Consider the following 10,789-nt stretch of genomic DNA (forward strand, 5'->3'; position numbering starts at 1 on the left):
CCTACCAGTGCTTGAGCCATATCCCACCCTCTCCCCAAGTTCCCACAGCCGTATCCTTCCCTCTTATTTGGTACCCGAGGCCTAACCCCTCCAGGCACACAGTGCTGAAGCAATGAGCAAAGTGGCACAGAGGAAACCAGTAATGCTCCCTCTCAGCACCCCTCTGCTTGTCCCCAGGGCACAGTTATGCTCCACCCAGGCAAGAAGCTGGCTCCCCAGATAGAGCAGGTCCCTCTGTTGCCCTGGTTCAGGAGAACATTGTGGTCTAAGCCTAGCTGGCAACTAACTACCATGCCCAGTGGGATGGGGAAGAAAGCTGGGAAAAAGGCAAAAACCCACAGGCTGAGATAAGTTTAATAACTGAAATTAAAGTAGAACATAATAGTACAATACTAATAAAAGGAAATAAAGAGAAAAGAATAAACCACACACACACAAAAAGGTAATGCACAATAATCAAATCAGTTCAATATATAGTCAACATGGTGTAAAGGCATCAAAATCTTACAGTGTTGCTATCAGTGGTGGCCACCAAGCCCAGGAGATCACCTTCCTAGAAAGGCACAGAGAGGTAGGAGTGTTGGGACATTTTCCCCAGATTAGTTGCAAGTGAGAACGTGCACATAGGACTGCCTACTGGAGGCCCAGGATAACCAGAAACTTGTGCTTTTTGAAAGGAATGCCCATGTGCCAGGACAAGTACAGGCACCTGGAGTAATAGACAAGGCCTCCTGCTGACCAGTGAGTCAAGAAACTAGTTTTTGCCTATACTAAAAGAAAGAGAAAAAGAAAGGTGAGAAGAGCCTGGCTCTGTGTGTGTGTGTGTGAAGAGTATTTGGTAAGGCAGGAGCAAGATACATTAAGGTTGCTTTTGCCCTTGTCCAGGGACAAGGACCATTAATTGCACTGCTTTGGACTCCATAACCACCCCAGGGATAAGTGAGAAGAAACATGTCATCCTCCAGTATTGCCATCATGTGTTTCTGCACCAGCAGAGCAAGAACAAAGCTCTGGAGCAGACCAAGCACCTGGAATAGGGACAATGATGTCACCAAGCATTTGGCTCATCTTCTGTGGCAGCTGAAGTGATAAGTGGCACCATGGTGGTCTCCTTGTGGCAGGGGAAGCATGGAGTCCTGTGACTCTGGGAAGGCACTATTCACCAGGGTGGGCAGGTCTGGAGAGACTAATTCTCAAACTTTGCATAAGGGTTCTCTTCCTTGAACAGGCCTAAAAGAGAAGAGAGAGTCATTCAGACAGCAGCTGCCATGCCAGCCACAGCCAGCAAGAAACCAGTTCTTGTTAACAACTGTCATTCATGTTTCATCCAGCCTCCTGTCCTGCTGACTTTCTGAAAGACCTGCTCTTACTTGAGGCGCACATGCAGTCAGCACTACTTCACTCTTCCCCTCTGCATAAGAGGAAATCCATTAAGAAGCTCTACCTGATGGCAAGCTCCTCTCATGCAGGCTGTATGAAGTCCAGGCTTAGCAGCAAGCCTGAACTCCCAGAGCATCCCCTCTGCACACTCCTCCTGTTGGACTGGACTTGGGAGCAGAGAGCTCAGATCCAAATTAAATAAAAGCTGATCTTAGACTGGCCCCTTTGCTCCCATATCCACAGACTGGGGGACAGGGGCAGGGTATGGGGCTGACTTCTGGGCCAGTGAGAAGCCCCCATGCCACTCTCCTGGCTGCCTTCCCAGCCCCATCCCAACACTTGAAGAAGAAAGCCACGAAGGACAGGACTGCTACTCTGCAGTCAGGCTGCAGTAAGACAACCCTGGAGCACAGGTCTTCCACTTCCACCCTGCCCAAACCCAAAAAGACCACCACACTCAGTGTGCATGAACCCAACTGCTCCCTGTGCCACAGCCACCCTGGGAACACCCTCAGCAGGCAGGCAGGAGAGACCCTCCACCAGCTCCAAGCAACAGGCTGCTCTCCACTTCCTTCCAGCCTGCTGTCCCCCTCAGGCAGGTCCTCACCTGCCCCAGGGCCACAGGATTCACCTGAAGGACTGTCCAGCCCCAAGAGGGAGGCTGTGTCCTCCCAGCACTCAGGGACTGAGCCAACACCTCCCATGGACCTGCTGCCAGCACAGAGGACTGGCTCTGCAGTCAGGCTGGTGCCTGCTCTGTGCTCATCCAGGTTCCTGTCTGGCCCCCAGGCTGCTGACTCCCCAGCCCCACTGACCACAGGGCTGCCAGAGGGCCATGCCTGAAGAGCAGCAGCATGCAGCCCTTGCCGTGTCTAGCAACTTCTGCTTCTCTCCTCCAGCTAAGCCTCAGGAGCTTCTTGTATGTGGTGAATTTGGAGGACACAAGCCCCAGGGAGTGTTAGATACTCTCTCTTTCCTGCCTGAGAGGCATAGCACTTGTGTGGGGTCACAAGCCATGATCCAAGCATTTCTACACTTGCTCCCTGAGAGCAAGAGAGCAATTCACTGAAACAGGGAAAGCAGAGACTGTTTTAACTGCTGGCCAGGTCTCTGCAGCTGTAACCATAGCAAGAAACATAGTTACTGAGGTGGCTCAATCTAAAGCTTAGCTTGAATCACATCAGCTGTGATTCAGCTGATGTGAGTGATTCAATACTATACCATATTTTCTTCGGATTTCATCATGTCGTGATTTCATCTCTGCTCTCCTGGAAGAAGCAAACAGAAACCCCATGAGTCAGTGACTGGCAGTACAAAACCAGGCAAGAGGAGCTACAGCCCCTTGTTTCTTCCCAACCTAGGAAGTTCCAGGCTGACAGGTTTGCTCAGCCTCCCCCCTACTCCCCCACCTCCCAGAGACACTAGGGACCATCAGAGCCCATGCACATTAGCAGCCCTTAGGGAGTTAAATACACAAAGCAGTTGTGATGCTGCATCCATGAGTCACCCAGAAAGACATTGCTCATGAGGTTTGTGCCTGAGCTAGGACTGAAGCAGCCACTGACTGCACATTGTTGAGCCCCACGTGCCTCCTGGCATCACGTTTGACAGTACAGGCAGGAGACTGTGGCTGCAGGGTAACCTCACCTCTCCTCCTGCCGCACCCGTCTCCTCTCCCGCTCCCTGGCCATCCTCTCATCTTCCTTGTCTGGCCTGGTAAAAAAAGCCTGTTAGCAGTGCTCAGCACTCAGTTCTGCAACAGCACATGGCTGCATCTGAGCTACTAGGGGCAAACAGGGGACCCTTCCGATACTTGCTTTTTGCTCTTTTTCTTACAACAGCAGCAGCAGCAGCAGACCCCCAACATGATGAGGATTATTCCTCCCACCACAGACATCGCAATGATCAGGGCTTCAAAGTTCACTAAAGGATTTGACAAAACATATTTAGTAAAAAAAAAAAAATCCTTGGGTGCCTTGAGATGTAATATTCACAATTATACAGCTACTTCATACAGTTACCAGCAGCTTCAGTCACTGGGCTGGAGGCACATCTAGCAGCCCAGAAAAGCAAGATGGACACAGTTACCTATAGGTATACCAAGTGTTGGTACCAGCGCGCACACACACACCTCCCAGCTGAGTATATGTAGCTGCAAACTATGACACTCAGTTACTGGCTATGAAGGAATGAACAAATGCACTCAGGCCCATCTCCTCCAGCAGAAACAGGAGCAAAGGTGTCTTAATCACTAATCCAGGTGAACAGTAACCCATCAAGGGAAAAACAACCCAGCTTCCAGAGACCACAACTGGCACTGGAGTTACTGCTCACAGGAGCCAGCCTCAGAAGTCATTTAAGAAGAGATGACAGTGGACTGGAGGCACTTACAGTGTCTACAGTCCTTGGGCAAGAGGCAAAGGAAGACAAGATCCATTGGGATTTATCAGCTTGGGGTCTGCAGTGCTGCTGAAGCAGCTGAAGGCGCAGAACTGCTACATTCACCCCACTGCCACATCTCCCCAGGGCTTTGGGGATCTGCTCACCCATACACAGCACAAACCCCACTAGGACATGGTGGTGAAGGAGGAGCCTTGAGCCCGGGCCCCAGGGAGGCAGTTGTCCTACTCAACTCCTGCAATAGCTGTAGCGATACCAGCGAAAACAGACATATCTAGACATCACCTGAAATCCTTTGCACAAAGAGGGGTTTCTTTCCAAGTATAATAGAGACTGTTCAGGGACTTGGGCTTGTGGAAATATTTGTTTAGGAGCCACTTGACACACAGCAGCCAAGTTACAGAAATCCTAGTGCACTTGAGCCTGCTCAGAGCACTTCTGAGCCCCTCTTCTCCATGCTGCTCAGAACTTGAACCCAGTTGAAAGCTTGAACACTGTACATGGTGTACTTCAGGGCATTTCAGAAGATGCCCACCTGTCTCCTTGCTGCAAGGACTCAGCAGTAGCAGGCTTATTGGGATGCTCCAGGCTGAGCTGACTGCACCACTGAGCTTGCTTTCAAAGCCTCTGGCTCTTGCTCCCAGTGGTGAGCTTCATCACTGCCAACCACTGTGCCATCTGACTCTCAAACCATATTGCATCCCTACCCAGACTACCATGGCAAGCACCATGCAAGGAATGTGGATCCAGATACCAACCACAGACAGCTGCTATAGCCTAGCAGGTCACCAGCAAGACCAGAAGCCAGCAAGCTATCTGCTTGCAGACACTTGTGTTTGTCCCCACAGGTGGGCTCACACAGCCTCTCACAGCTCCATGCTCCCAGTAAGAATTTGGGAAAGATGGTATTTGAGACCTGATTGTCCACAGCACTGCCTTACCTTGGAGCATCATGACGCTTTTGCTCGCTGCCCTGCAACAGACCCACAGTCATGTGGGGCGCAGCCCAAAAGCCAAGGATCGGAAGTCAGCCCAGGGGGGTAAGACAAATCCAAATAGGCTCTTCAGCTCAAGAGGGAGTTTCTCCACCAGCACATGTCTGTATTGGTGCTTCTGAAACCTCAGATTTTGGGATAAGCCCAGGGTTCTGATCAGCCCTTTCCACAGAGGTCCATCCCAGAGCACCAGGCACTGGTCCTCCGATGATGAAGGTGTAAATCTCCCACACACCCAAAATGCAGACTCATTTAAGAGCTAATTTCTCACAGGACTGATCTCCTCTAAAGCAAGTTTTGCAAGGTCAGGAATGTGTTCTTCTGTAACAAAGGCTTTTGTGAAACTACTGGCGTAAAAACTAGTATTACAAGGTCTTACAGAAGCTCCATAACAGCATGCTGTAGTGCTCACAAAGAGGAAATTCTTCCTCCACAAGGTATGGGAAGTTAGCCCAGCCTCAAGCACATTAGATGATAGGTGACCACAATTCAACTCCAAGTTCCCCATCAAGGGGATAGGCAAGAGAAACCAAGCCCCAGCTTGCTTCCTACCTGCCTCAGCCCCTAAAAGCTGAGTCCTGTCTGAGCATGAGCATGCACCAAGCTTGGTCTAAAGACACCAGTTTCTCCAGAAACCCAACAGGAAACAGAGCACCAAGTAGGAAAGTCAGCCAACAGCCAGCTAGAAAAAGCTCCAGGAAGTGACCTGGCTGCAGCACAGTTTATGCAGGGCTGGTTTTGGAAGAGGTTATTTTCTCAGTTGGGTGAAGAGCTGAGCAGGACCGCTGAGCAGGTATGCTCAGCTCCAGAAGCCCACACAGGCCTGCAGAGAAGTCACCTTACTTCTGGTTCCAAGAGACCCCATGGATTTTAAAAGCCTGCCTGAGGCAGCAGCCACAGTGCTAAACATGAAGGGCCAGAAGCATCACAAGGAACAACACATGAGGTGCAGAGGAGAGAGCTGAAGAGTCAGACCCTGGTGTGCACACTTTGACCTCCTGGAAGGATTGCACAGGCAGCTGCCCACAACTGTTTGACTCTTGTTCCCAGGTGCTAGCCACATTTGGAAGCCTCCGCACCAAAGCATGAGGAACATATTTAGAGAAGCTGAAGTCCCACAGGTCCTTCTTGTCAGAATGCAGGGAACTGCTCACAGTCTGCTTTCTTGCTCATGCTTCAGGAAGTTTGCAGAACTCTGATTGACTTCAGCCTGTCATTGCTACATCAGCAGCAACAAAGGGAGGCAAAGGAAATCTCCTATTCCCACTAGCACAAGTGGCAATCAGTGCCATTTAGCAGTAAGCACTAAAGGCAGCTATAATTAAGCACAATCCACTTACCCCAGCAGACTCCCCAGCGTGCAGAGTGGAGCTCACAGAGGTCAGCTGGGGGCAGGACTCTTCGAACAGGGTACTCCACACACCTTCCGCTGCTGGCACACCACAGGCACTGGGACACAGGCAGCACAGCATTATCAGTGTGCAGCAGTGATGCCAGTTAGCCATGCTCTGCTTTGTTAGCTGCAGCAACAGGGCCACTGCTGCCTGCTCCTGAGAGCCAGGTACCACTCAGCAGCAACAGGACACTCAATTGTGCCTGGTCAGCACAGGCTGCATCAGGCTTACCTGCACCAGTAGAGGCAGGCAAGGAGAGTACAGATTTCTAGAGCAAGTAAAGATGCTGAGAACCCTCCTGGCTTGCATGATGGTCATAATAATCAAATCATTAATGCTCATTCCATGCATTTTTGGGACAAGAAGGAAGAGACAAGGCACTTAACAGAACTAAAGAGCAGGGTAGGTTTGCGTGTGCCATCCCTAGTCTTTCCCAGAAAGACTACCTGCAGCAGCTTTGCACCCTCCTCTCCTGAGTGGCTCCAACCCCTAACACCAGTGCTTGGTTGGGTTTGGTCAAACTGGTTTTGGCTGTATCAGCTGCAAAATCTGACTCAAGTTCAAGTTTGCTGATATCAGAGATAAGGTGGGACACAGGTATACAACCTGCATCCACCCAGTACCACATCACCCACAGGCTGGTGGAGGGTCAGCTTGCCTAGCCAGTCCAGCCCACTTAAGCTCCTTCATGGTGCATGTCCCACTAACAGCATCCCCTATCCATGAAGAGGAGCTCATTAATCAACTCCAAAACTGTACAGCAAGCCCTAAACAGTTTCTAGCAACCTCTTCCTAGAGCACCAAGGCAGGGTTTCCCGCTTACCATCACAGGTGGGTGGCATTTGCAGCATGTTCAGGACAAGGACAGGGGAGCAGCTCACCCTTCCAGGAGGGAAACTGCTCCATAACAGCCCGACAAAGCCCCCACTACATTTTCAGGCATTGCAAGAGGTTGGGAGTTCTACCACTGCTACTTACAGTGACATTTTTCAGACACTCCTCGCAGCTCCTGTTCGTATATTGGCTGCAATCTACAGGAAGGAAAAAAAAGACACCTCAGTACTTTGAAGAGCTTCTCAGTGCTTTAAAACTCTGGGTCCCCAGAGCCTGCTCCTGCCCACTCTGGAGGTGGTCACTCCATCAGAGCAGCAGCAGTACAGCATAGTAGTGCTGCAAGAGATGCCAGCTTCAAAACACACTCAGTGTCACGGTGATAACCCCAAAAGCCTTGGAATGGAAATCCTCTGCCTTGACTACAATAGCCCAAAGCCCCAAGCTGTGAGTTCCTCTTCCTAAAAGCCTGAGCATCTGCTGTGACCAGCAGGCAGTGGGGCAGCTCGGGGACACAGCTTGGGTCAGTCCAGAGGGACCCTGCAAAAATAAGGACAAGTACTGAGCAGGCGGTACAGTCCTGTATCACCAGATGACAGATCAGCTCCAGCAAACATAATGCCAGACAAGGAAGTTACTACCAGGAACAGAAGCAGAGGAGCACAAGGGGGACATGCAGCTATGGTCTCTGTGGGAGCCCATACCCTCCCACTGCACATGAGGGAAATTCCAGCCCATTCATCCAAACCCTCCTTCAGCAGGAAACACTCCAGATGACAAGAGGCACCACAGTCAAAATCTGCACCTGTGTTCAGAACCTGTTTGCACCACATTTGGCAGAGGAAGACCCCTGCTCTATAGACATAGGCAGCTCCTAGCATATGGATGACAGCTCCCAGCATGGCATCCTAGCACCATGAATGACAGCATTCCCAGGGAATTCAGGCCAGCTGGGTGGGGAAACAGATCAGGTCTGAACACAGGACAAAGTGGCCTAGTTCAGCTGCCTTTCTGGCTTGCCTGCAGCTCCAGGACAGTGCTAGCTCTTCAGGAAAGCCTCCCTTAGGACATTCACCTACCATTTGACTGGTATGCTCCCCCAGATCCTCAGGAAGGGTGGTTTGCCAGCCCTTGAGGATGAGCCATTTAAACCTCATCCCTTGCCTAAAGGGTGTAAGCAGCAGCCCGTTTGACCAAAGGGCATGAACCAGTTTGCCTGACTACTCAGTAACTGGTAGAAGGATCACTGCTTCACAGCACCTTAATCAGGAAAAAATATCAGCCCAAGGTGCTTGTTTTCCACACTCACAAGCAGCAAAGCCGCATTTTCTCTCTCCAGCTGGCATGAGCCCTGAGCTGTGACCCACTGTCAGCAGTCACATGCTCTGCACAGCCCTCCAAACAACTGGGCAATTTATGAACATAGCTCAGATAAGGGTGTTTACACACTGCCACCCCGGGAGGCCAAGATTGCAGATTTTAAACACTCTAAGGAAGCTGCATCTTCCCTGTTCCTCCAGCCAAGGCCAGGAAAGCATCACAGCAGCCACGCTGCCCACAGAATGCTTACAAGGAGTCACTAAACAGCCCTCTCGCATCAGAGGAAATATTTCAGCCTGGCTCCCTAAGCTTCTCCTTGGGGAAGGGAATGAGCCTGCTCACACAGGACAGCATGGGGAGCACTGCAGTCCTTGAGGACAGAGGTGGGAGAGCAGCTCTTGCTGTGCTAGAAGTTTCCTTCTGCCACTTGGCTATGAGAGAAATGAAGATAGACAGCAAAACACATGTTGGTCCTCACTCTCCTCCCAGCTGGAGCAACCACACAGCCACCAGAAGTCTGGTCATCAGATGGAGAACAGTTTCCCACTTGGTGAGGAGACTTCTTGGGGCACACCTGAAGGGGGATTGTCCCTACCCTTTGCTAGAGCTCCTCCTCTACCTGGAACAGCAGGCACAGGGCTATGCTACCTCCTCCACCCACCAAGGAGAAGCAGTCAGCACCCACTGCTCCTCACCCACACCAAGATCTGATGGTCCCCATCTTCTTCCTGGTCTCAAGCTCCTTAGGCTGTCTCCCCCAGCCTGTCCTGAAAGAGGATTTCCTCTAAAGGGTCATCACTGGGGGGGCTGGCTGCCAGGCTGTTAGCATCACTGAACGCATGGCTACATTGCAAGTAGCAGCTGGGAAAGGAGAAGGTAAAGCTTCTTTTCCAGCACCCATTCTTCCAGATCTCAAAGGGATGCACTGGTGCCCCACGCTGCACAAGGCCACACTCTGCCCTGGAAAGAAGGGCTTCCTTTCAGGGATGCTTAGCACAGTCCATGAAAGATAAAGGATAACCCAGGACAAACACTGTAACACCAGTATCCCAGCCCCACTACATGTTTCTGAAGCCTTCCCAGCAAGGATGGGACCTGCCCTCCCGGCTCCCACTGCCCATCCTGGGGCAACAGCCTGCACCAGGCTGCGCCATGCTCTAAGTGTCCCGCAAAAGTGGGGTTCAGAGTAACTGCAAAGACACGACTTGGAGTGCCCCAGCCTCATCCCCTGCGGCACGGGGAGAAGCACCCAGCGAGGCCGGGAACACAGCCCATCACCGCGGGCTCACAAAGCCCCTCATTCCGGCTCTCACAGCGCTCGGATCAGCACCCACCCCGTTGGGCCGGGATGGGGCCGCGCTTACCTCCCGCCACGTCCTGCGTGGCGGCGGCGGGCAGCAGGGCCAGGGCGGCGCAGAGCCCGAGCACCGAGGCCATGACGGAACCGGGCCGCAGCCTGAGCTAGGGTCAGCCGGGGCGGGCGCTGGCTCCTATGTAGGGCTGAGCGCGGGGCGGGGCGGGCCGGGGGCGGCCCCTCCCGCGGCGTCCCGTGGCTGGTCCCGGGGGCCGGGCCGCACGGAGCCGGCCGAGGGGTGAGGCCGGGGGCTGTCGGTGCCGTGCCGGAGGAGTGGGCCGCACGGTTTCACTGCTCCGCAAAGTGGGCGGGAAGCCCTTGGGGCTGGTAGGGAGGAACCGGTCGCCGCACCCCGGCAGCCCCGGGCCCGACCGCAGGAGGGGGCCAGGCCCCCGCGGAGTTGCGGAGGCAGCAGTTTGCCCGCCGGGTTCAGATACTGCCAGCACCCGACAACCTGGTGTAGTGGAAGGTGTCCTTGCCCGTGGCAGGGGTTTGGGACTGGATGAGCTTTAAGGTCCCTTCCAAACCAACCCAATCTGTGTTTCTGTGACCCTCCTCCTGATCCCTGCATGAACCAGTTCCCGAAAGGTCCCCACAATCCCTTCCCTCGTTGTTACATCAGTCTTTGTAGCACGTAAGTGCGTTAACTTTGTTCACATTTATATTAGTTCACATGATGCACAACGATAGGTTGTGGAATTTTACTGGAGAGTTTGGTATTGTTCATGCTTAAGTAAAACAAACAAAAGTACAGCCTGGCCCTTGTAAAAAAGGACTTTGCTGCTGGGAAGCATCACAGAATCACAGAATGGTGATCTCCAGATTTCTCGTCAGCCCCTTTAGGCACTGGAAGCTGCTCTAAGGTCTCTGTGGAGCCTTCTCTTCTCCAGGCTGAACAAGCCCAGCTCTCTCAGCCTGTCTCCATAGCAGAGCTGCTGCAGCTCCAGGAGCATCTTTGTGGCCTCCTCTGGACTCACTTGATCAGCTCCACATCCCTCTTGTGTTGGGGCCCCAAACCTGAGTGACGCCAGTACCCACTCAGCCTTGAGAAGCAACAAAACATGCAAGTTCTATGTCTTTCAGCAGCCCCCAAGTCCTTGCTATGTGCCAAGAAC

At 52.4% G+C, this 10,789-nt stretch overlaps 1 protein-coding gene across 1 annotated transcript; it reads right to left on the reverse strand.

The window, feature by feature from the left end:
• Positions 1-1,094: 1,094 nt before the first annotated feature.
• Positions 1,095-9,757, reverse strand: PTTG1IP (PTTG1 interacting protein; the record flags this gene model as incomplete). Its single annotated transcript, XM_080623628.1, has 7 exons — positions 1,095-1,230; positions 2,602-2,648; positions 3,028-3,089; positions 3,194-3,303; positions 6,116-6,224; positions 7,148-7,200; positions 9,685-9,757. The coding sequence occupies 7 exons, from the start codon at positions 9,755-9,757 to the stop codon at positions 1,187-1,189; spliced, it is 498 nt and encodes a 165-aa protein (XP_080479754.1). The 3' UTR covers positions 1,095-1,186.
• Positions 9,758-10,789: the final 1,032 nt, after the last annotated feature.

The sequence above is a fragment of the Psittacula echo genome (assembly GCF_963264785.1).
Source record: "Psittacula echo genome assembly, chromosome: 7".
NCBI classification, from domain to species: Eukaryota; Metazoa; Chordata; class Aves; order Psittaciformes; family Psittacidae; genus Psittacula; species Psittacula echo.